The sequence below is a fragment of the Acomys minous genome (genome assembly GCF_964271855.1).
Source record: "Acomys minous genome assembly, chromosome: 2".
NCBI classification, from domain to species: domain Eukaryota; kingdom Metazoa; phylum Chordata; class Mammalia; order Rodentia; family Muridae; genus Acomys; species Acomys minous.
In genome coordinates, this window is record NC_140484.1 from 28,877,417 (window position 1) to 28,905,264 (window position 27,848).

Consider the following 27,848-nt stretch of genomic DNA (forward strand, 5'->3'; position numbering starts at 1 on the left):
GTGACACACTTCCTCAACAAGGCCACACCCACTCCAAAAGCCCCCCCCAAAAGTGTCACTCCCAATGGGCCAAGCATCCAAACACATGAGTCTCTGGGGGTCTTGCGGTAGGCGGGTAGTTTAATTTAAACCATCTCAGAGACCTTGTTTCAAAACATAAGATAGAGAGGGATTTAGATACTCAACATGGACCTCTAGGGTCCACATACATGGACACTTATATACACAGCACACACACACACACACATGTGCACGCACGCACATGTGCACACACAGACAGAGCTGTGGGCTTTGTGTGTGTGTGTGTGCGCGCGTGAAGCATGTATTTCTTATTGTTCTGGATCTGAAATCCCAGGACAGGACATCAGCGCGATGTGATGATGGCCCCTTTCTCACATGAACACTTGGGACAAGTGTGCAGATAGAGGCTGGTCGGCTTGCATTCTCTCCTACTAGGTCACTAGCCCCATCTCTTGAGCATCCTCTTCCTGACTGCATCTAAACACTATCAACACCTAAAGGCCACATCTCCTACTTCCATCTTTTTTGGTAGTTGGGGCTTCAAGTGATGAAGTTGGGGGTATACACACATTCAGTCCATAACACTAGGTGGAGAGCCATGGCTTTGAGGACCCCTTCAGCTAGTGTCTTTTCAGCCAGCCCTTCTCACTGCCTTGTCCTCACTCTCAGGGAGAATGTGTTGCTTTTCTTCAGTATTTACAACTCTTCGAACATACATCAGTTCTTGTTTTTTCTTGTCTACTGGACCAGGAATCAGCAGGTGTTTTCTGAAAAGGGCCTATGTTGGGGAAACAATTTAGGCTTTGGGATCCATATGGTCTCCGCCAAAGCTATTCCGTTCATCCAGAGACAAAATGTAAATGAACAGACATGGCTGAGTACCAACAAGAATTTTATGGACATTGAAATTTATTTCAGATCATTTTCATGAGTCATAAAACATGCTTCTATTTAAAAATTTTCAACTATGTGAACATGTAAAATCCATTCTTTGCTTGTAGACTATGAAAAGCAGGCCACTGGCTAGGGTCGGTGCGGATTGCACTTTGTGAGCCTCTGCAGTAGATCCTAAATTTCTTGAGGATAAAGCTGTGGATTTGTTGTTTATTTTGTTTTACTTCCACATCTAGCATCAGTGTCTGCCATATTGGTATGATATAAATATAAGCTGAATAAATATTTGAGTCTGGCACTGTGTACTCATAGATGCTTTCTCTGTATTCTTCCTGAATTCGAATTGGACAGCAGATGAATTCCTCACTCGCAGTTAAACTGAATCCAGATTTGTGGTTTTAGTCTAGCACAGTTTTATGGCTACTTCTTCTGGAATCTTGGTTTTCTCTAAGTAACAGCCACTTGTTCCCTACACTGAAAGCATCGCCATTCTACTTGTATACCTAGAAATCTCAGACTGATGGAAGTTTATCTATTTCCCCTGAGTGGAAGGTGACTTAAGACGACAATGTGGTATGCTTCAGCACAAAGAAAGATTGCTTTCCCATCATTACTTTATGCCCTTTAGACTTTACATGTCCTTTAAATTGTGTTTTAGAGATTTCATATATGAGTATTGTATTTATATCATCCTTGTCTCCTTCAACTCCTCTTGTGATCCCCAGACCCATTGTCAAATTCATGGCCTCTTATCATTGTTTTACACACACACACACACACACACACGCACACGCACACGCACACGCACACGCACACGCACATGCCCGCATGTATGTACACATTTACTCACGCTTGCACACATGCATAGCTCTTTAGTGGTGGAGCCTTGAGAGAATTCCCCCAACTATGTCAATTGGCGTTGCCGTTTTCCAGATCTTGTTTAGGCGACTATATTGATGATATTTCCTGGTGTGTAGCTTCCTGTATCATAGAGAGGACACTATCTTTCAGCCAGTGTCCTGTCCTCTGGCTCTTAAAATGTTACACTCTTCTCTTACGTGATGTCTCCCTAGTCTTAGGTAAAGGTGTTAAGTTGTAGACATATCAATTGGGGATGGTGCCCTGCAGTCAGTTACTCTCTGCATTTTGACTAGTTGTGGATTTTGGGGTTTTGTCTGATGCACAAAGAAGCTTCTTGGATGAGGGGTGAGAGCCACAATTATCTGTGGGTCTAAGGATAAGTATTTGCAATGCAGTTAGAAATTATACTGGTTGTCTTAGTTATTTTTAAAATTAATTTATTTATTCACTTTACATCCTGGTCATAGCCTTCTCCCTCCTCTCATGCCAATCTCACCCTCCCTTCTTCATCACACTCCCCTGTTCCTCAGAATAGGGGAGCTCCCAACCTACCCACCCCAGCTCATCAATCGCATCAGAACCAAGTTGGTCTTCTTCCCCTGTGGCCTGGCAAGGCATTCCCATGAGGGGCAAGTGATCAAAAAGCAGGCAACAGAGTCCATAACAGAGACAGCTCCAGCTCCATTAGGGACCCACATGAAGCCTGAGCTGCCTCTTGGCTACATCGGTGTAGAGAACCTAGGTCCAGTCCATGCATGGTCCTTGGTTGGTGCTTCAGACTTCACAAGCCCCTCTGGGCCCTGATTGGTTGGCACTGTTGGTCTTCTTGTGACTGTCTTGTTACCCCTAGGTCTTTTTATCCTTCCCCCTCATTTCCCCACCAGACTTCCTATGCTTTGCCCCATGTTTGACTGTGGGCTTCAACATCAGGTTTTGAACCACTGCTGGCTGGAGCCTCTCAAAGGACAACTCTGCTTGGCTCCTGTCTGCAAGCATAGCAGAATATTGTTAATACTGTCAGAGGTTGGTTCTCTTTCGTGGGGTGGGTCTTGGGTTGGGCCAGGCTTTGGTTGGTCATTCCCTCAATGTCTTTTCTATCTTTATCCCTGCGTGTCTTATAGGCAGAGTAAGTTTTGGATCAACGTTTTTGTGAGTAGGTTGGTGTTCCCCTCCCTCCACTAGGAGTCTTGTTTAGTTAGAGGGTGTCATCTCCAGTATCCATGCCCCCTGCTACTCGGAGTCTCAGCTAGAGTCCCCCTCATATCCTCTGAGAGACCTACTATGACTTAGGTCTGCAGCTTGTCACAGAGATGCTCCCACCCACAGTCTCTCTTTTCTCTGCAGGTCTTCTGTCCTCCTGCCCCGACTCTCCTCTAGTCTGATCTCCACCCTTATTTGGGCTCCCTCTCATATTTTGTTCCCTCTATTCAGCCACTACCACTGTCTATTCTATTCCCCCATCTCAGTGAGATTTAAGCCTCCTCCCTTGGTTCCTCCTTGTTACTTATCTTCTTTGGGTCTGGGAATTGTAGAATGTTTATCCTGTGGTATATAGCTAAAATCTGCTTATAAGTCAGTACATACCATGTGACTCTTTCTGGATCTGGGTTACTTCACTCAGGATGATCTTTTCTAGTTCCACCCATTTGCCTGAACATTTCATGATTTCCTTGTTTTTAATAGCTGAATAGTATTCCATTGTGTAAACGTACCACAGTTTCTTTATCCATTCTTCAGTTGAGGGACATCTACGTTGTTTCCAGAGTCTGGCTATTATAAGTAAAGCTGCTATAAACATAGTTGAGCAAATGTCATTGTTGTCTGATGGAGCATCTTTTGGGTATATGCTCAGGAGTGATGTTGCTGGGCCTTGAGGTAGAGCTATTATTATTTTTCTGAGAAAGTGCCAGATGGTTCTTAATTTTTCTTATATCGCTGTGAAGAGACACGATGACCAAGGTAACTCCTATTAAAGAAAGCATTTAATTGTGGGCTTGCTCACAGTTTCAGACTTCTGTCATCATTATGATGGGAATCAGGCAGACATCGTACTGGAACAGTAGCTGAGAGCTTTACATCCTGGACCTAGGATCACATTAGTACTGGCTGGGCTTTTAGAATGTAAAAGACCATCTCCAGTGGCACACTTGCTCCAGCAAGGCCACACCTCCAATCCTTCTAATCCTTCTCAAATAGTTCACCAACTGGAGACTAAGCGTGCAAATACATGAGCCCATGGGGCCCATTGTCATCCAAACCACCACAGTGGTTTAGGGAAATGGCAGTGGTAGGTCTTCTTTCAGGGTCCATCACCTTTCCAGCCACTGGTGGTGAACTAAGGTCATGGTACTAGGCATGGATTTCCTCCTATTGAGTGGGCCTTAAATCCAATTAGACTGCTGTTCATTTCCTCCAGGATGTACGTGCTACTGTTGTACCTTTCGGTATATCTCATCATTTAGTCATTGTTGTTTGTAGGCATAACAGCCAGATAGAACAACTGTTTTTTTTCTCTCCCTTGGCAGCTTGCATGTCGCTTTCCAGTACTACAAGAGCTAGTCTTGCAGCTAATTTCCAGCCCCATTTCTCCAAGTCCTATGTTCTAAGTGTGGTATTTTCAGCAATAGAGTCTTTCCCTCAGCTTCTGGCAGGCAACCAAGGGCAATGTCAGCAGCCTGTATCATTACAGTTTAACTGAAGCTGTCATCATGAAAATCTCATGTATTTCATCACAAAGAGAAGATTCCCTGTAGAGATTAATAAAACACTTAAGATCAAAGATAAATGAAAGATTTTTTTAATGGCCTCTTTAAGGGAGCAACAGATTTACACCCCTGCAGGCGTCTTAACCAAGATGTTAATCACAACTCTAAAATAACTACGTTTTTAATGGTAAGGCAGGTCATGCCTTAATGACTAGTCATGCTTGCCTACCTATAAAATGCTGATTTCACTGCAATGCAGTGGCTGAAAATGTAAGGCAGTATTGGCATGGTGCTCAAGGTCATGGATAAATTTCCTATCTCATCAGCTCATGCTCATTATCACGAAGCAGTATAATCTGAGATGAAGTTTCACTTAGGGACACTTTAATAGCCCAAGTAAGCAGTTCATTGAGTTCTGTAAACTCTTTTTCAGAAGTCATTCAAAAATACATGTGGGGGAGCAGGAGAGATGGCTCAGAGCTTAAGACTGTAACATGTGATATAAGGTAGGCTTACAGTCTCATGGGAGGTTTTCTTTTTCATTCTTTTTTTTTTTTAGGTGATCTTCATGTATATAAATTTTATTTATCAAGAAGTATTCCTAATGCTTATCAATGAAAAGCCCATTTCTACCAGTTGGAGTCATAGAAAGAAATAAGGAACTTATCTCTAGGAGAGCATATGCATTGTTTTTAAAGAAGCATGAGACAGACATACAAGCGATGAATTAGTCACATATGCCGTGACCACAGGAACACAGGCACAGACACATGCAGACACACATTGCTGCCCAGATGCACACAGAAGCATCCTTCCACACAGAGGTACACACAGATACACACATACACTCCACTCACACCCAAATTGCCAAGCTTTTGCTCTTATTCTTACTGCTGCCAAGCTCAGTGTGCCCTCCTTCCTTGATTGCTGAGTTCCTTGTGACGTAACTAGGTATCTGTCACTTCTTGTTTACAACGCTTCCCTCAGTGAATTACCAAAATGATTTTCCTTAGCAGAGCTTTTGTCATATTCCTACTGTGCCCTGCAGATTCTATATGAACTGTTATTTCTTGGCACCATTGGTGGTCCATAGCTCATTTGATTTAGGGCTTTCCTGATCTAATATGTGGCCCCTCCTAGATTCTTTTTTCTCTGCTATCACGGTGGCTGTAGCTTTGAAAGCTTATAAAGAAAATCTTGTGCACTACTGTTCAGAAGGTGCAAGTATTAAGTCTTTTTTTTTCCTGCTGAGCTATCTACAGCTTAAAGATCTATGCTCTCTGAACTTCACCCAGTTCCTTCATTTCGAGTCATCAACTAATGTGTGTTTGAAAACTGTGTACATACATCAGTTGATCACTGGAGCCAGCAGGGTGGCTCAGTGTATAAGTGTGTAGGAGTATTTGGTACCAAGCCTGAGGAGCCAAGTTTAATCTCTAGGGCCCACATGGTAGAAGGAAAGAACTTATTCTTATGAGTTGTCCTTTGACCTCCACACTTATGCCATGGCATACGCAACCCATACACATAAACATGCCAACACACACAAACACACACACACACACACACACACATACACACATACACACACAATGTTAAATGTAAAAGCTTAGCAACATTGATTGGTGCAACCTAATTTTTAATTTGGTGCTGGGTATATGCATTGTGGCATACTAAGGACTGCTAAAAATGATGATGAGTTTAGATATTTTTTATTTTGTTACACACAAACATTTAAAAGCACGTTGGTATATCCAAGGTGTATCCGTTTTATTTTTGGTCATTTGCTTTGTTTGATTTTGTGTTTTAAAGATCTCTAACGGCTTCTCATTTTTTCAGCAGGTGAATTGTCACTTCATAAACCTATGTTGCAAAGTCCTGTATCAGCCCATTCTCAAACTGTGCTGCGAATGTACAGACGTCTCAGCCGGTCGCTTTATGGCGCTGGTCTCTGTAGCTTGTTCTAGCTGCTTCCAGTTCTTTCCTCATCTGCGTACGCTTCACCATCAATGCCCCCTCCAGACTCAAGCTTTATCAGTTGCCCAGTTCTCCTTTGTGGGTCCATTCCTGAGTCATCTCTTCTGGGGTTCTACTGTGTGTGTTTATGTCATCCAGCCTAATGCTTGTCATAAGTAAACAGTGGTTCTGGAAATGAGCCGGGGGTCACCAGAGGAGGCAGCCTGTGTCTGGAGAACACCTGTGATCACTGTTTGATGTAGTGTCATTTTCTGAAGAGATGTGGAAAGGGGCCACCCTCACACATCATTTCTTCCTGTTATCTTCTCCCGCTACTTTACTGATTGTTTATTTTTCACCACTGACAAATGAATCAAGGAAAAGCCTGAGGTTTTTTTTATTATCCTCAAAGAGATATGCAAAGAAAGTTAGGGTTAACTCTGGAGTCTAATTTTCCACTTATCTCCTTACTCCCTTGTTCCTTTCACGTTGCTTCTGTCCCATCTGCTTATAGCACATGCGTATTCTAACTATGCTGGTGGCATTTCCTGTCTTGCTAACCCTAGCTTGGCTCTCTCCATTTAAGTTTCTTCATTTGTACTAAGCTGCACGGTGGCTCCACCCAGTAGTTTCACTCTCAGTATCGTCTGCTGTTTCTTCTATGTTTTCAGATATAGTATATGATCTGGTCTTTTAAAGTGCTTGCATGTGGTTAGCTCCAGTAATATACCAGTAGCACACTAAGGAAAGAAATAAAAAGCACTTCTCCCTGGAAATCATTTAACCAAGAACAAGTTCAGATTAGAACTATCCACTTCGTTCATCCTCCATCTGTCTACTGCATGAGTCTGAATCAGTACCTGCCTGAAGGTTGTCTGTGTCTTTGTCTGTCTGCGTCTTCTGTCTTTGTGTTTTGTTTCTGTCCCTAACGAAGGCTTTCACTCTGTACTTATTGAACGGCAGAGAAACATCCACAATGGGAAGGAATGAGATACTTAGAAACCATTAACAGGGTTTAACTGTAGATTAAGCCACCAGCTCCAAGCAATCTCAACTGACCAGATAACATACACTACTACAAACACTAGTGTTTATCAAGCAATATTCAAATGTTGTTGCATTCAACATTTACGGATATTCTATTTAGAGGGTTGGTTTCAATCTCATCATCTGCTGTTTTCAGTAAATGATACACAAGTATTATTTTGGGTCAGGGTCATGCAAGAATGCCTAATCTAAGATTATGGCTATGAGTTAATTTAAGTTGTAGAAGTGGGTTGTATAGGAAGTCCAAAGCTAATGAGGTTGAGTGTTACATGGTTCTCTTAAAAGCAGGTTAAACAAACAGGCTGAGTACACAGCAGAGGAGCAGTCTTCTGTGACCTGAAGGTGTATTATTAACTCTGGTTATAAATTTCAGCCAATGTTTCAGTCTCTTAGAGTATAGAAGATATTTTTTATCACATTACAACAACACACATTCTAACAACATATTTTCTAGTATGAAAATAATATCCATAAAGGTAGCAACCATAAGAAATATTTATATACTTACCACACAGATTCATTACCAAGATTTTTTTTTTGTTTGCTTTTATTTTTCGAGACAAGGTTTCTCTTTGTCTCGGTCCTGGAATTCTCTTTGTAGACAAAGCTGGCCTTGAATTTACAGAGATCTGCCTGCCTCTGCCTCCTGAGAGCTGGGATCAAATGTGTGTGACACCATGCCCTGTTGCCAAGATTTAAATATGCTTACCTTTTAACATTTTAAACTTTTATGCACATGGATGTTTTGTATGCATGTATGCCTGTATAAGACACACATGCCTAATGTCTGTAGACACCAGCAGAGGATGTTGGATGCCCTATAACTGGAATTAGAGATGGTTGGGAGCTTCCATATGGGTGCTGAGACTTGAACCTGGGTCCCATGGAAAAGTAGTCAATGCTCTTAGCTGCTGAGCTCACCAGCCCCCAATATGCTCATATTTTTTTTAAACATAAGTTTACCTTGACAAATTGCTGAATTGAATTCTATAACCCTCGCTATTTTGTTCTTAAGCTTGTCTATTAATAGTGAACACAATGATTCTGAGGTGTTCAGCTTTTAATCATATGTTGTCAGTGATGGAGGATGGAAAAGTAGAAATTATTATTCAACAAACATATCTAATAAAAGTTCTGCATAGTTTGTGCACAAGTTACAATTTGTTAAACAAACGTTGTATAGAAATTGCTCCGTAATTATTATTTCTGTTATATGGAATCCCCCAAAGTGGAAATTAATGATTTCATTTGTACCTTTTATAATTAAAATATGATTATATGAGTCATTAATAATAATCTTTCCTTCCTACATAGTCTTTTTTTTTGATGTTGCATTTAATTTTATTAAAGGGCACCAAAATATTCCAAATAACTTTTCACCTCAACCATATCTTCTTCAATTCTTGTGTGTCTGTATATGTGTGTGTGTCCCAGTTTCTTTTTATTTATTTATTTTTTAAATTAATTTATACATATTACATCTCAGTTGTTAGCCCATCCCATGTATCCTCCCATTCCTTCCTTCTTCCCACTTCCCCCCTACTCCCCTCCCCTCCCCTAAGTCTGTGTCTGAGGGGGACCTCCTCCCCCTGAATATGCTCATACGGTATCAAGTCTCTCCTTGGTGACCTATTATCTTTCCTCTGAGTGCCACCAGGCATCTCCATCCACGGGACATGTTCAAATATGGGGCACCAGAGTTTGTGTGAAAGTTAGATCTCCTTCTCCACTCTGTGGACAAATGGATTGAACTAGAAATTGTCATAATGAGTGAGTTCACACAGAAGCAAAAAGAGCTAAATGGTATATACTCATTTATATCGAGACACTAGTCCAAGGTGTACGTCCCCATGAAAAACTGTACCTACCAGGATAGTGGGTAAGAAGGGAGGACATCCTATTGAAACTTTAGGTGTGAGAAGCCTGGGAGAAAGAGGAAATAGAAGGATCCAGCGGGTCCTGGAAAACTACAGGCGAGTCTGGGCCCTGGGGTCCTCCGCAAACTGTGGCAACAGCCAAGGAAAAAATAGGCAGTAAACCTACTGCCTTTAACATGTGCTTTTGAATGGATGGTCAGGAACATAAAAGTAATAGGATCCAGTTGTCACCAAGCATAACTGACTTTTGATGAAACAGGACAGCTTAGGACTATTAGCTTTAAATATGTGGAAAAGGTTAATCATTTTCGTACCTCTCATGAATAACTCATCTCTTTTACAGGGTGTTGTTCATAAGTGAAATTATCTAATTAATTTTCCCCTGGTTGCTTTGTTTTCTCTTTCTCCAGCTCTTGTAAATGTGAAACTCTGGGCCATTGATCGACAATGTTTCCAAACAATAATGATGAGGACGGGACTCATCAAGCACACCGAGTATATGGAATTCTTAAAAAGGTAGGACACTTATTTATTTATTTTCTTTCTGTTTGGGAGACTTTGGCACCTCTTTGAAAGGCATCTCTTTTTTTGTGTGCTTTTATCTCAGTCTTAATTGCCCATCACTTTGTAAAAGGGGCAGACTTAGGTAGGCCTTGCTATATTTTGCTGCTGCTTCTCAGAATGTGTGGTTACCTTGGGACATCCACATTTTATCAAGTATACTCAGACATGCCGAGTTTTCTCAGAGATACAAATGAGAATTCACTTGAGCAGGAAAAGGATGTTTAGTTCCTTCCCACAGTCCTCTGTGTAACGTGCTTACCCCACTGGTCTCACAACCACAGTGCCTCACTGAGCTGTCTCCTCTGGGCTTCCATAAAAAAAAAGGCCACACATCTAAGAAACAATGTTCCACAAGGCAGCGTATCAGACTGTAATCCTGAGAGTAATTTCCCAAGTTCATTTATTCTCAGTTCCTATTGTTATTCATAGGTTATTATGATAACTTAATATAGGATGAGGATTTTAATAGAAAACCAACTTCTCATATCTTAGAAAAATCACTGTTATTCACTGTCATTAAACTTTATATATATATATATATATATATATATATATATATATATATACACACACACAATTTTATTTTGGAAAAAACATTGGCAATTCTAGTATCTTTAAATGTATTTTGTAGTTTTTACATGCTGAGGATGGACGAGTGGCTGAGAATGCTTGCTACACAAGCTTAAGGACATAGATAAACTGGGCATGGCAACATGCATGTCTGCAACCCCAGCACGGTGGGGGAGGGGCAGAGATCAGCATGTGGCCGGGGCTTGCTGGCCAGCCAGTCTAACTAAAGTGGTGAGTCACAGGCTCAGGGAGACACCTTGTCTCAAGGGACTAGGGTGGAGAGGCATAGAGCAAGACATGTGATGTCCTCCTCCTGCCTTGCTGGTGTGCATGTGCACACTCACACTGACACAAACACACAGACATAGACACAGACACACACACATACACACAACCACACACACACACACACATACATACATATACACCATGCCTACACATCCACACATATACAGCTTGTATTGTTTTACTTTTGAAAACTGAAGCATTAATGAATAGCAGTGATCAGATTATGTGAAACAAAGAGTGTACAATAAGGATTCCTTTTTGAAGGCTAAAATATTAAACTTTTCATTTTTACAGTTTCACTTTTTGTAAATATGTGGTTAAAATGGAGCTAACAACTCAAATTCATATTTTATTTCAGTGATATATCATAACAGATATCTATTGAGTTTCTTAAAATGTAATTTTAATGTCCCTTACTTGGGTATTTCTGTTAATTAATTTTGTTTCTGCTTCATCTTTTATACATTTTTCATTTCCACATGAAATCTTTTCGTTATATTCCTGCTGAAGGGACAATAAAATTCTAATTTAATATCAAGTAATAATATATTAAAATAGTTCAATGTCAGCAGGGTGTTTTCTGTTCCCCTCGGTGTGATTAGATGAGGAGAGGTAGAAATATAAATTTCTTTTGATGCTTACTATAGTTTGAAAGGAAATTAAACTTTTAAGATGCCATATTTATGTGGGAGCACATACATGTGTTCACTGGTGTGTGTGTGTGTGTGTGTGTGTGTGTGTGTGTGTGTGTGTGTGTGCATTGAGAAACTGAGAGAAAGACAGAGAACACGTATTCATTTTAAGTCTTAATGTGCAAAGCTGTTGCTCTGACAGCATTCTAATAAAAACTTCAGCTGGTAATTAATGAACTGCTTGTGTGGGGGCTGGAGCTTGTCATTTGTCTGCAGTATCTCAGCTTGAGTTCTTAAGATGTTGATTTTTGCTTCCATGAGTTTGTAATCTCAAGGAATGGGCCAAGTGGCAGTCAAATGCTTTTAGACAATCCTACCAGCACTCTTTCAGAAGATGGTGATTGTGTGTGTGTGTGTGTATGTGTGTGTGTGTGTGTGTGTGTGTGTGTAAATTCAGAGTTGCCTTAGTTTTATAATCTATTTGACATTCTGAATATTAATGTCTCTGTAGAATGAGTGATTTTTTTTGTTGTGTTGTCATTAGTTAGCCTAGGGCAGGCAGAGTAGGCAGGTAGAATAAAAAAGAAGGGAGCATGACTAACTTAATGTCACTTTGCATTAAATAGCACAGTGCTGCTTAGAGCCTAGAGAGTTGGCAAGGTGGCCAGCCATGTGTGCCTTAATCTTCTGAAACTGTGACTGTGATTTAGTGGCTCCATCTCTACAGCCCTTCAGTGGCTCACAGCTAGTGTTAGTTTATTCATAGTCTCATTGGCTGGATGTTCTAGGCTGTTCTCCCCAAGTGTTAGTGGTTAAGTTTGTTTGTTTGTTTTTCTTCTTCTTTTGAAGCCAGTGAAATGCGTGCTCTCCCACCGATGCTTAAGCCAACCATGGAACTGCCATCTTTGTGCTCTGGAGGTTCACCCTCTACTGCACATTTTACTGCCTACTTTCTTTATTATAATTCTGTTACTATTCTTATTCATGTTCTAAGCTATAAACCTTTAAGTGCAAGGGCTATTTCTTAGCATTTCATTGTTTTTCTTTGGCACAAGATATATTGCTTTGCATGTTGTTTACATGTAATTACACACTCTTCAAGGTTCATTGCAAATGTGAATAAGGGCTCGCATCTTTCAAAAATTGTCTAAAGTTTTGTGATGACAGTTCAGCAGTAAATTAAGAATGGGTTCCTAATAGGTGCAAGCACTTTGCTAGGGTGCAGGTCACATGCCCAGGAGCTTAAATAGTGCAGTGCGTTCATTCCTCCCACACAGTCTCAGGATAATTATTCTTGGTATCATTGACTTTTTTGAGGCTCATAAAAAATGTGAGGAACGGCTCAGCAGTTAAGAGCACTGGCTGCTCTTGTAGAGGACCTAAGTTCAATTTCCCAAGGCTATATGGTGGTTTACACATCTGTGACTCCAGTCTCAAGGGAGGTGATGCCACCTTCTGGTCTCCACAGGCACTGCACTCATGTGGTACCCATACACATGCAGATATAACATCCATACACATAAAATAAAAGCAAATTAAGAGTAGAAGTAGGGAAAGGGGAGGACACGTAATAATACCCAAGGGAAATGATGAAAAGCCTTGCCAAAACTCAGAATTTGAAAATCAATTAAAAATTTTCCTATGAATTTAAATCATTTATTGTCTGATTTGTTATTTTTAAAGCACACTTACTTGCCACTAATTTGTAAAATATTAAGCAAAGCTTTGCATAGTCAAGTCAACCCAACATTTTCTTTATGATTTAGTGTTTAAAAAGACTTACCTAGCTTAATATTATAAAAAAACCCTGGCTACTTTAAAGTTCTGTGCCAAGTATAGGAGGCATATTTCTTTCTGTGTCTGCTAAAAACAACAACAACAAACAAATGAAAAACTAATAAACAAAAACAAAAAAAACAACTTTGTTCTGAAATTTTCTACTGTAGATAGAGAGCCAAAGCAACTGTGATACTTCTTGAAAAAACCTCTAGGAAATGGTAATACAACATTATGATATAATAATATCATGATAAGTATCAGTGGGCATCTCACTTCACATCCTAACACAATCATAAGGGAGGAATGGCAGGAATGACAGGGATGAAATAGAGTCATCTCCTTTTGTTATTCACTCTCCTCTTTTCCTAAATAAGCCCATATATGAACAAAGGACCACACTGGTATGAACTCAAAGCAATGCTCTCCCCTCAAAGGGAATAAGAGATAGTTTATTCTGAGCCAGATATGACCATGACCCAGAAACGTCGGTTAAGGTTGTCCAAAGCTGGGCCTGCTGAGTGGCACACACCTTTTATCTCAAAACTCAGGCAGAGCCAGGCAGATCTCTTTGAGTTCCAGGTTATATAGTGAGACTTGCCTCAAAAACAAACAAATCAATAAATAATAAGGTTGTCCTAAACATCAGGTTCCAATGTGGAACAGTTTTCACAAGTTTTTCAGTTGCAGAACAAGAAAGCCATCCATCAAATCACTTTTCAAATATATCAGTAAAACATCAGGCAGGTGGGTTACAGACATGAAAGGGAATCTCAGCTACAGATTCAGATAAGAAGCAGGTGACGTGCTTAGTTTCTGTGTAGGTGCAACATGGTTTTGTATCACGTTAGTACATCCCCCAGATTTCTACCAGATAGTAACAGTGATGTTAGGTCAGACCTAGCTAGATGTAGGTGTTGAATGGCTACTAAGGGAGGAAACAGAGCACTGGGTAATTTGGCCTTTCCCGATGCTGCAATACTCCAGCTACCAATGTTAGCCTTGTAGAATCTTTACCCCAGGTACAGAATGTTCTTTGATAACTTCACACTGGCCACATATATGTAAATGGATACTAGTCTACAAGTAGAGAGTGTTTCCTTTGTGTCAAAGTTGGGTTTTATCTTGATTTAAGTGTATTTATCCATTTTGTAACTATCATTAATACAGTTTGGATCCTCTTTTGCTGTTCAGTGTCACATCAGACTGTGATTCTGGATCTTTACTTAGTTTTTTCTATTCTGTGCCTGTGTTACACATTCCCTGATGTAAACACAGATGTTACTATGCAAACATAACTCAAAGTAAGTCAAATAAAGTAACCAATAAGGGAATAAAAATAGCTCAAGGGGCAGTGCTAGGAAGCATGGCATGGTGGCTGTCAGTCAAATAATATTCTTACTGTTTGTCATGGCTTCTGGAAATGAGCCAAACAACTGCTATAATTAATTTATGCTGCTTCTCTCTTAGCATATCTTCTGGTGCTACTGTTGGTAGTGTTTCCACGTACTAAGGATATAATATTAGGATATAACTATTTGAGCTGTGGGATCTGCTGATATGAACCAGGATTTCTTTTAGCTCTAGCTATGGTGGTTTGATGATGGTGGTGATGGACCAGAGTTTATGGTAGTGATGATGATGATGATGATGATGATGATGATGGATCATAGTTTATGATGGTGATGGTGATGGACCATGGTTTATGATAGTGATGAAAATTATGGTGATGGACTATGTTTTATGGTGGTGATGATGATGGCCATGGTTGTTGTTGTTGTTGTTAATGAAATGATAATGATGATGATGGACAATAAAGTGATGGACCACAGTTTATGATAGTGATGATGATGGTAATGTACCACAGTTCATGATAGTGATGATGATGATGGTGATGGACCACAGTTTATGATAGTGATGATGATGATAGTGATGGACCACAGTTTATGATAGTGATGGTGATGATGGTGATGGACCATGGTTTATGGACCAGAGTTTATGATGGTGATGGGCCATGTTTTATGATGGTGATAATGATGATGGTCATGGACCATGGTTTATGTTACTTACTTCACTCACAAAACATAGATGCTGGAAGGACTTTGCAAAACTTTTCCTTTTCTTTGAGAGGATCATTTTGTACAATAGATAGGTACATATCTTCCTCTTACAGAAGCCTTTCCATAATTTTTTATTACTAGAAAATACTAGAACAAGGTCTACCCTTGTTCCCAAGACCCTACCTGAACATCTGTCCCACCTCATTCCCCCTTCTTTCTCATTATCTTACTGCTTCAGTCACATGGCAGTTTGTTTCCTTGTGTTTTCTATAGTCCCACTTAGTGAACATTATCCTATGCCTTTGAGAGGTAATTTTAGAACAGAGTCTATGAGGAAACCAACATAATGAATACAATTACTGTGGCTGAAAATAATGGGGCCTGGAGCCCCCAAGATAGCCATAACTCTCTGATTTTACCTTTCTGATATTGGACTGGAGCTATCTCTTCTGACTGTGTCATGGATACCTCTACCATGAAGCAGGGTTGCTGGAATGATCTACAGAAGAGCTTGATTCATAGATATTACAGTGAAATAAGCAGAATAATCCAAATGTGGTAGATTATGTGATCCCAGAACACGGGAGGCAGAGGAAGGAGGATTGCCATGAGTTTGAGGCCAACAAAAATCCAAAAAGAAAGAAAGAAAGAAAGAAAGACCACCTTCACTCCACAAAAGCAAAACAAAACAGGCCTATACAGTGATAGCCAGGTCTTTAGCAAGATAATGAAGCTATAATGGAAAGAGGAGAGATGGCCATTATCTGAGATTTACAGCCACCACTCCATCTTTCCAGCTGCTGTTGTTTTTGGGACCTATAGAATAAATAGGCTGAGGAAGGTTGGCTACAGGTAGAGCTTCTTTAATGGTGCATCTGCAAACCCAGATAACATTTTAAGGAAGGGGACTTTTCTGGTGTTGAGTTCCCCATAATTCTGTAAGCAGCCTGTAACTGGGTTTTTGGCTAATTTATTGGGTTCTTTTTTCTACCTCCCTACACCACCCCTATCCTTTCCAACCCCCCAATACTAGGTAGGAGAGAAAGAATATTAGAGGAAAGAGGTGGTGTCAATATCGTTAGATTACTTACTGCTGATTAGGGTCATCACAATCCTTGGGACAAATTTGATCTTCATCATCCGGATATCTCCAGCCAGCAATCCAGCAAAGGGTAACACCAGCAGGGGCAAACAGCAACCAGCAAAAAGAGAAAGAGCAGCATCAGCAGGGGAGCAGCAGCAACAGCTACTCCCAGGGCTCTAGCAATTTTATATCTTCTCAAGAATTGTACTAGAGCACGAGGCAAATCACAGTCAGCTGCTGTGGACAATCTGAAGCATCCTCATATCCCACACCTGGGATTAAAACCAAAAATATTCCCATGACATTTCTGTGTTTTTAAGAAAACCAAAATTCTCACTACACTAACACCAATAAACTCCTTGGTTCACCTTCTTAGTATCCTACCTGGAACAAATAGGCACATCTTTCTGTCTCCTATGGAAAGTCATGGGACACCTAAATTGAATATTATTGACTGTCAAGGTTCACACTTCATGTTTAACTAGATAGAATGTTGAAGTCTGGGACCTTTGAAAGATGAGCGTAACTATTTAGCTTTGTAATCACTGTAACCATTAAGGTCATGGTTTTGAAATTCATAACTATGACTTTCATGGCTTACCCTTTTCTATGGATCCCAGAGCTAATGATCCCATATGACAAGCCTTTGCATTATTGCATGCAGGGTGCCAAGAGGATGAGAGAGCCTTGGTAAACCCCTAGTGCTGAACAGAGATTCTGCCTTCTAGAGTTCTCTTACTAATGAAATGTTTGATTTTGGTACTCTATAAATTTTCCCTCTTCTTTTCTCCATCACTAGAAAGCAAACCCCAAAACTATTTTTTTTCTTCCCAGTCATTCTCTGAAACAATAATGCTTGCATATATATATTTAACATATGATTAAATAAACATGATGTTTGTATATGTGTTGGAATGGTGGTTTTATTATTCCTAGGTAACATGTATAATATTGTTATTGTAATTTCACTGGATATCATAATACCTTTGATGAGAAATATAATAGCATTTTGAGACTTTTTTCTTATAGGTGGTAGCTAAACCCAAACCTTGCTAAACCTCTCTATAAATGCTATGTTTTGTCACCTTATAGTTTGTGTCACTCCTGTCACTGGCAGAAGGTATGATTTTATGTTTGTGATCTGATTAAGTAATAAGAACCAAATGACTTTGAATTTAGAAAATTTAAGATAGAGTATAATTTAATCTTTCTGTATACTTTGTAGATGAACCAATAGAATCTTGAGCCAAAACTGGCTTTCTTAAAGAAACAGCTTTGACGGGAACTTGGGTTTGTGAATTTATAGTCACCTGGGCATTCCTTTACATCTGCCCTCAGGTTTAGTTTATTTTCTAATGAAATCTTCTCACTATAGTAAATTAAAACAATGATGGATTAATAGTGTTTTCCATCTTCAAAGAGGGAACTTTCACCATTAGTTTAGCTGCATGTAGGCTTTATAGTCCTCTGTCTCTACGTTCATTTTTCTAGAATGAAATTTTTAAACCCATCCCATTTTTTCTCTTATCCAATTTTAAAAGCTAAAAACATATTTTCTTATCAATATTTTTATAGGCCACCTTGCTCTTTCTTTCTTTCTTTCTTTCTTTCTTTCTTTCTTTCTTTCTTTCTTTCTTTCTTTCTTCAGGATAAGTAGCTCTGTCTAGAACTTACTATGTAGACCAGTGCAGCCTTGAACTCACAGAGATGCACCTCCTGAGTGGTAGGATTAAAGATGTGTGCCACTCACCTTGATTTCAATACTTTTATTTTGCATCATATTTTAACAGGTATAGCCAGAGATAAAACAGTAATATGAAATTACTCATTTTACTGATAGGAGAACTGAGCCTGTGAATATGACAGTTGCTCAAAGTCACCAAGGAAAGTCTGAAATTTAGCTGTCCCAGAATTCTAAGTTTCTTTTGTTCAAACTCTCCAGAGTAAAATTCTCACCAATTTTTGATTGACTAAGCATATGCTCCACTGTTACACAATTCCTGTAGAATATTCTTTAAGACTCTTGCTAAAGTTGTCATAACCTCGATGAAAACAGAAGACAACTGTACACAGTTGCCTACGTATATCAATTTTAACTGACAGGTATGAGGTTGGGGTTGGGAAATGTGCATATTTTTGCTATAGTTTTTTTTTTTTACATTGTCTCACTATATATTCTACATTGCCCTAGAACTTGCTATATATCCCAGCATGACCTTGAGTTCAAAATCCTGCTGCCCCAGCATCCTGAGGGAGGAAGGGAGGATGGGAGGGTGGGAGGGAGGGGGAGACAGAAGGAAGGAGGGATAGAGGACAGAGGGAGGGAGGGAGGGGACTACAGGAATGTGCCACCCTGTTTGAATGGAAGTTTATGTATGTATGTATGTATGTATGTATGTATGTATATATGTGTGTGTGTGTATGCATGTTTTCATTTATTTATTTATATTGAAACAGGGTCTCTCTATGTAATACTGACTGTCCTGGAACTCACTATGTAGACCAGGCTGGCCTTAAATTTAGAGTGCTCTGTCTGCCTTGGCCTTTGCTATGCTGAGATTAAAGGCAATGACCCACCATGCCCCACTGGAAAGTTTGCATTTTAAACAAGTTCTGAGTTAAGGTCATATTGCCTGGGCAATCACAAGTGAGGGTATAAGATGAAGTATTTTAAGTATTCTTATGACTTACTGATACGAAGGATGTCTGGGCTTAAATTGTGGTTTTACCAATCATAAGCTTGTAATTTTAGCTGAGTATCTTTAAATTTAGGCTTAGTTATACAAACCGTCACACCATGAAGAATCAAAACTGGGAATAAATGGAACAATAGTAAATATTTATTCAGCATATGCCAGCAATGTCCAAAGTGTTAGACATGTGTTAGTTTACTTAATGGTCAACAAAATTCTATAAAATCAGCCCAGCTATTTCTGTTTTCAGACGAGGATAATAAGATTCTCAGAGGTGAGCAAAGTCACGTACTAGTGTCGTGGATGCTCAGTCAATGCTTGGGATGAGATGCCACTTCCCATATCCTGTATCCCTTCTCAGCAAACTGACATTGATTCTACCAGAGATTTCCACAGAATGCTGACCTTGTCTTTGCAATGCGTCAGGTTTCTATTCTCCACACTCGTCTGCTAAATATCAGCATTTTCCTTCCTGTACCCTTGAGCCCCTAGAACATGTTCTCAGAAATGAATGCTCAGTGTCAGCACAGGCACAATTGCTCTAAGTGATACTCGACACAGTGATGTCGTAGAGTCACGTCAGCTGGGTGGAGACACTGCCCTCAGCATGGGAGTCCATGGCCAGCATGGCATTGCAGTTCCTCAAGTGGAGATGGAGACGCTGATGCTTCGAGGCCAGTGTCTTCCTTCTGTGGCTGGTTTCCACCCTCCTACTGAGGAGATCCTGAAGCTCAGGCTGAGGTCCCTTCTGCCTTAGGCTGTGTTCTATGATCTTTGAAGGCAATTACAGAGTATTTCTTAAACATGTCAAAAAAAATTGAGAGTCCACTGATTGACCAATGAAAGGACAACTCTACTCAATCAAACATGTAGAGATCACATCCTGGACGATCAAAATTATGAAACCCTGTCCTCTAGACTTCCTCATAATTTATGAAACAATCTACAAAAATACAGTGCCTATGAAAGCAGCTTTAGGAATTTTAGTCTCTTGCGTGTTTGTTTTGGTTTTAAAGACTAAGCAGCAGGCCTGTTCAGCATTTACGCTTTGAGCTTCAATGCATCTTTACTTGAAGACACAAAACCTTCCTTAGAATTAAGCTTGACAAAAACTGCCATGGTTCAAAATTGAAGGGAAAGAATGTGAAGAACCAATAAAGGGAAACAGCCGCCCTGCATTTTCAAGCATGGCTGCTTAAAGACCATTTTGTCGTATCAGATCCATTCTCATTAAGCATGCCACGCGCAGCAGATAAATAGAAAAGTGGCCATTAATTTCGTGTTGTCACCCACCATTTGCACAAATGTCTCAATATTGATGCTTCATAAAAAAGGAGAGGCAGTATGAGCTCAGATAGTTGCATAATTATATGTTGATTTTTTTTTCAAAATGTTTATCAGCCCATGTTCTGTATAGGTATTGCCACCTCCATGTATTTTTAAAAATAGTTCCTGAAAAATTAACACTTATGATTTGTTGTTTTGTGGTTATAATGAATGTCATAGTTGAGATTTTATTTGGTCCAGAGGAGGGCAGCCCCCCCCCCCCCTTGCACCTCAGATGAGAGACATAACACACGGACCCACCTGGCTTCACAGAGCTGAGTCCCTTCAGAAGCTGCAGGCTAATTTCTCATCGTAGTATGTCTAAGGAGATTTGCTTGACACTCTGGGGTCTAAAAAGCTACATCCGTGTGATGAAGCAGATTAATATTCTCCCATTTTTGTTGTTGCTTTGACTCTTACAAATTGCTTCTGTGGTCAGCTCACCTTATTTCCGTATCACTCACAGAGTGCTTATCTGTGGTCCTATTTTGTGAGGTGTCTTACACACAAAGGATGACACAGCTGGCCCCGGGTGCTTTTCCATAACAAACTCTATTTTCTATTTTTAAAAAAAAGTCTTCTATTAAGTTGAGACGTGAATTTCTCACTTCTGTTATACAAAATCCTCAATCCTCAGTGTTGGTGAGAAATCTGAGAGAGGATCTGGAGTGGGCATGAGAGCAGGCTGCTGAGGGAGAAGGGAAGGGTAAGATTGATTAAACATGAATGCGTCCTGGCTGGCGAATCTGGCTGTCTCGGAACGCGGAGCGTGTTTACTGGAAGCACGGGTGTGGAACAGGCGGGGCGAGCGCTGCAGGTTGTGGTTTGATTTGGTTTCTTACCTGAAACTAGGAACAACATGGTTTAGTATATTTTTTCCACTGAGGTAAGTTCCCAAAGCGGAGTTTAAGATCCTGTTTTCCAGTAGTGTGAGGCTCTCTGACTTAGGCAGTCCTAGTCTCTGCCTCCGTTTAGAGAGCAGGGGACCACGTGCACCGGAAGGGCACAGGGCGGCTGCTTCTCCACAGAACCCTGTGCGGTGTTATGGACCCTGCCCCCACTGTGAGAAAAGGAGGTCAGTGATGGAACAAAACAGGCTCACCTACCCCTTCTAGACATCATGTTGCCTTGGCAAAACCATTTGAGGAAGTTGGTTTGTTCACTTTGCTGAGAACATAGCTGGAGTATGGCAGGAGCGATTTCTGAACCACCACACAACTCTATTGAAACCGGAACAAATGTCAAGTGCCTTGTTGTATAAATTGTATGAGGGTGACTTCCAGGAAATGAGTAACGTCAGAGGAAGATCAAGGGTACTACTTATAACTTCATTTTTATGGAAATAAGATGACCATCGGTATGTATATAAAAATGTCTGGATGTGAGTAGTAGCAAGCCCAGTGTGCTGGTAATGTCATTACTAGGTACATTTCAACTATTGAAAAAAGTTCTTAGCATAGCATTTTGGAGGCTGTGTATAACACACACACCTGAAAATTTTTCTCTTCACACACGATATGAACATGAACTTTTAAAAATAAGGGGAAGAAATTACTTCTTCCAGATTGTCCTAATAGTCACATCATGTTTAACATGTACTCTTTGCATGTGCATTGGATAACACTTATGCCAAGCCGTAGAAGGATGTCAATTAAGCAGCACAGCTTCTGCTATGCTGCAAATATAGAGCATGTGAGGAATTCAATAAATTCCATTTTCTCAGTTTACTGGAAGTAGTCCAATGGGTAAAAAAAAATTGCATTTTGTGTTTGCAAAAATATACTTGAGGTCTGAGACTGTTGCATAAACAAAGATAAATAAAAATTGCCCAGGAGGATGGATTTGCTTGTTTTATTTTTAAAAAGAAATTAAGTACACAGATAAATTCTATATGAGCAGAGCCAAGATGTAAAGCAATAAAAGGGAATTAATTAAAAGTTAAGGACTTGGGCCTGTGAGATGGATCAATGGGTAACGGGCTTGTCACAGAGCCCGGTGACCAGAGTCCTAGCACCAGGACCCACTCAGCAGGAGAGAACTGACTCCTTCAAGCTGTCCTCTGAAATTGACACATGTACCATGGCAAGCAAATGCACACACATGCATGTGCATACACACATATGTGCATGCACATGCACACACGCACACACATATACCACCGAAAGAAATAAATTATGCAATAAAAATAAAAATTCAAGAACTACAATTCAGACATTTGAACATTCCTACAAGTGTGTATGATCTTAATACATTTAACATAATCTGTATGCTAATATTACTTTTGCAGTTATATTTGGGTACTATGGGCACAGAAACCTGGGAGAGATTTAAGATTTTTGGTGTTGTTTTTCTTCTCTCTCCACTCCTTCTGGCTTTTGGTTTCTCAATTTATGTTCTGATCTTGTCTGTGTGAAAATATGAAAAAACAAAACCAAAATAAAACCTTCAGCACTGTCCTACACCTGACTGGCAGTAGTTAAACCCTAATTAGAAGGGCATATTGACATATCACTTGAGCTAGTTAATACTAGTTTATTCTTTGTATTTTTTAAAGTAATATTTTGGTTAGCATACAAATAGATTGTTTTGTTGTGACAGTTTTAGATATATCTATCATGCATTTTTCTTATTTTCTCTCCAACTGTTTTTCCTATCTGCCTCATAGACACATGCACACACACATATGTATACATATATACATATATACACACATGCACATATATGCACATACACACATTCATGTATATATACACATAATAGATGCACACACATACTCATATGCACACATACATATACTTATATGCATATATACACACAAAACTTATATACACAGATATGCACATACACATATATGAATATATACACACATACATATATACTTATATATATATATATATATATATATATATATACACACACATACACATTAATGCTATTTTTATAATACTGTGTTTGTTTCTCAGTTTCTCTCTTAACCTGGCTACCACACAAATAACTGAGACTCTTATATTTGCTTAATAATAAGCTTTACTACTCGATAACTGAGCAGTTATTAGTCTATTCTTAACGCTCGTAGCTAATTTGGATTCCTCCCAGCTTATATTCCAGACATACTTGCATTTTGTAGTTTTTCTGATCCATCTTCTTCTCCTGGGGTCTCTTGGACCTCTCCTGATGGCTCAATCTCCCACTTCCTCCTCTAACTCCTCCTTCCCTGGCTGGCAGGAAGTCCAGCCCTATCCACTCCCCTGTTCAGCAATTGGCTGTAAGCTGCTTTATTGGCATCTCAGGGGACAATTGAGGACCAGTGTTTACATAGCATTGAGGCAGGAGATTCTCAGAACAAGGATTGCAACTAGATATATGGGGGTACAGAAATCAGCATTTGAATTACGCAATAACCTTGTTCTACACACACATACACACACACACACACACACACACACACACACACACACACACACACTTACTTGCTTTTGTCTCCATTCTCTTTAGATCTCTTCTTCCTCTCTCATAGCTGCTTTTCCCCTTCATGTGCATATATATGAAAACTGCATTTATATGTCATATTATTATATAAAAATTTAATCAAGATTCTGAATCTGCAAGAAAACATGAAATGAAATATTTGTCCAAGTCTGGCTTATTTCACTAAGCATAATGATTTCCAGTTTAACTCATTTTATTGCAAATGTTATAATTCCTTTCTTCTTTATAGCTAAACAAATTCCATTGTGTTTGTACTTCTTTGGCTTTAGCCATTTGTCTTTCAGTAGACATCTAGATGGTTGATGTGTTGGCCATTATCAGTAGTGCACAAATAAACATGCACCTGTGTATTACATTGACAGGATCATCCTGACATAAACCTAGAAGTGACCTACCTGGGCCATATCATATTTCCATTTTTGTTTTCCTATGGAATAATAATCCCATTCTCTATAGTGTCTGTACAAGATCACGTTTTCTCCGACAATGAGTAAAATTTGTTGTTTCCTACATCCATCTGTTGTTCTTGCTGTTCTTGATGACAGGATAAACATCCTGACTGGAGTAAGACAGAATTACAAAGAATATTTTAATTTTCATGCGCTGAACACCCTTTCAATTATTTCTTGACCATTTGTCTTTCTGCTTTGAAAGCTGCCTTTTCAATTCACCATCCCATGTATTCCAGAAATCCTACTCTAATGCTTATCTCGGTCTCGCCTGGATTGGTCTTTTGTCTTGCTGCCACCAAAACCTGTGAGTTTGGCCTGGTCAGAGTTAACCAAAGCCAAATGCAAAAATGACAGCTACAGGTGTGGTTCAGGAAAGACAAGAGTAATCAAGTGGAGTGAGTGGCCCTGGCGTTGGCACAGAGTTTTGGTGGAACCTGGAGAGCAACCGGAGATAAGCCATTGAGCCTCGCAGGCACGCGGTGACAGATTCAGTGTTTATGTAAAGGGCAGTCTGTGTTCATGGCAGAGGATCAGGGAACGAGACTGTCTGAAAAGCATGTAACTGCAGGTTTAGATGTAACAGGAAAACTCATAGCTTGTGAAGAGCTACAAAGAAGCCCTTTGCAGTCTTTAGGATTTGACATTATAATCATGACAATGCAAGCACAGATGATGTTCTGTACTGATCTTAAATAGCGTTTGACAGAAAGGAAGAATGACTATTTCCCTAAATTATTAGTTTCATTTTTATTTGTGCATGTGTGCATGCATGCTTGTAAGTGTGTGTGTGTGTGTGTGTGTGTGTGTGTGTGTGTGTGCTGGAGAGGTGGGTATTAGGTCCACATGCAAACATGTAGAGGTCACACATTGTTGTCAAATGTTTTCCTCTATTGTTTTCCATTTCGTTTTAATTCTTGAAGCCAGGTCTCTCACTGAACCATGCTGGCTGGCCAGCAAGACCTTGGCATCTCCCTGCTTCCCTCTACCTAGTGCTGGGGATAGAGACGCATGCTACTGCGTCCAGACTTTCTGGTGGTCCGAATCTAGCTCCTCCTGTTTACTCAGCAAGCACTTTATGCAATGAGCCATCTCCCCCTTCCCATTTTTAATGATTAAAAATTAATTAAAGTTTCCTGAAATTGGGGCAGGAGAGATGGCCCAGTGGATTAGAGCATTTATTGTTCTTGTAGAAGAGCCGAGTTCAATTTCCAGAACCCACATACCGACTCACAGCCATCTGTAATTTCAGTTACAGATGATCTGATATCTCCTCTAACCTCTGTAAGCACTAGGCACACTTATGGTGTACATATATACTTGCAGGCAAAACATCCATTCAAAATAAAATGAATCTAATTTCCCCCTGAAATTGAAAAAGAAAAATCATGGTGGTGTTATATTCCAAAGATAACAAATGTAAGATATTTATTTGAAGATTTTTTTTTTACCTACAGCAGTTTCTCCTTATATACATTTATATAATAATCTTCATGTTGAATATACATTTTAAAAAGTTGCTGCTAATTTAACCTAATACCCTTCTACAGCCTCTGTGATCGTGATGCACATTCTTGCCTGACTGTGAAGGACCCTGGCTTCTCTGACAGCAGGGGATAGGGTCGATGTAAGCGGGACACATTAGAAGGGAAGGCAGTGCAGCCTTGCTCTGTCCATTCATGTTCACTCGCTGTGGAAGTGGAGCAAGGACTAAGCAGATTATTCTCAGACAGTGGGAAACAGGGTCAGGGGGAAATCATGGAAGAAAGTGAGACTGACTTGAGCCTTTGAAAGGAAAATATGTGGTTCAGTCATAAGCATAATGTCACGGGGCTCACACGTTCATAAAGATGGAGTCTGTGGAACCTTTGTAATGCTGATGAAAACAGATAAAGGTTGAACATTTCTAATTTGGTTAAAACCTTGGAAATAATTGATTTTTGCGATCCTTATATACCTATGTGAACATTAACTGGCGCAAGATAGAGGAGCTGCCTAGGTCTTTGGAAGCCTCTAAGGTCTATTTCCGGTTAACTCCCTCTTCCAAGGGTAGCCAGTGTTCTGATGTCTACCATCAGAGACCAGTATTACCTGTTTCAAGTCAAGTTATCTAATTGTTCACTGTGTGTTTTCCCTGGATGACTTTGTTCAGTTTTATATCTTGAGGAATTATCTCTCTTACTGAATTATTAATAGTTCATGTTTTTATTACTTTGTTGCATTGCATTCATTTAAGATGCCAACTTGGTTCATCCATTTTACTAACAGCAGACACTTGAATTATGCCCAGACTGGGTGTTTCCCAGTCTTGCAAGTTTTTTTAAGATGACTGGAAATGTCCTTGAGCAATCTTTTAGTAAGCTTCTGCTTTGATTTCTCTTAAATGTATACTTTAAAATAAAATGTCTGGGTCATAGTGGAAGCATATGTTTAACTTTTATAGAAATATCATATTATATATTTCATAGTTGATGAGCCAGTTTATATTACTACCAAAAAATATGAAAGTCATGTTTAAATTTTTCACCAATATTTGTTACTGCGAGCATTCTTAACCTAGTCTGAGTGAAACATCTTAATAGAACAGGATTTACAAAAATAAAAAGTCATTTTGTGCATGTACCTTATTAATACATTTTTGAGCATACTCATCACAATATTTATATTTCTTTGTAAAAGAAATATTTTCTTAATTAATGGACTCATAAAATAAGGGTTTTTTGAAGGTAAGACATTGAGTAGATTGAGAACCCAGAAGAAAACCCACACATTTATGATCTGCAATGAAGCCAAATGACATAAGATATAAAGGTATAAAAATCATCCAAATAAATGATTTTTGAGAATCAATATATTCACATGCACAAAAAGAAAACTCGACCACCACTACATACCTTATTCAAATTACACTTAAAACGAATTAACGATTTGAATGTAAACCTGAAAACCATGAAGCTTCTAGATGACGAGCATAGGAAAAAGCTTTTTAATATTGGTGTGCACAGATAATTGTTTTTTTACAAAGGACTCCAGATGCATAGACAAGATTAGACAGATGGGAGTAAATCAAACCCAGAAGTTACTGCACAGCAGAGGGAATCAATAGAGTGTAGAAACAGTCTCCTGAAGGGGAGAAAGAATTTAGAGACCAACATCTGCTAAGGGGCCAAAATGCACAATACCTAAGAAAGACCACTTACTCAATAATAAAAGAAATAACTTCATTAAAAAATGGAGATAAGACTTAAATAGACATTCCTCAATAGGAGTTACAAAGAGAGATTATGGGTATGTGGGGGAAAGGTCTTAACATTAATAATTATCAAGGAAAAGCAAATCCAAACCGTAATGGATTAAAGCTTTACATTCCTTAGAATGGTGGTTTTCAAAAAGATAAAAGGCAGCAAGTGCTAGAAGGGAACTCAAGTGCTGCTGTTGCTAATATGAACACTGTGGAAAGCAGTGTAGAAATTCCTTAACAAATTAAGAATAAATCCATCATAATTCACCATCCTCATTTCTGAATATATATTCATATATATGTGTATATGTGTTT

The 27,848-nt window shown here is 39.4% G+C and overlaps 1 protein-coding gene across 3 annotated transcripts in view; it reads left to right on the forward strand.

Moving 5' to 3' along the window:
- The window catches only part of PRKG1 (protein kinase cGMP-dependent 1), a 1,157,800-nt gene that overhangs the window by 747,947 nt on the left and 382,005 nt on the right, over nt 1-27,848 (forward strand). For all 3 annotated transcript variants that reach the window (XM_084764176.1, XM_084764175.1, XM_084764177.1), the window contains one exon: nt 9,772-9,877. In XM_084764176.1, coding sequence (XP_084620302.1) covers nt 9,772-9,877 — 106 coding nt within the window. The remainder of the gene's footprint in view (nt 1-9,771; nt 9,878-27,848) is intronic.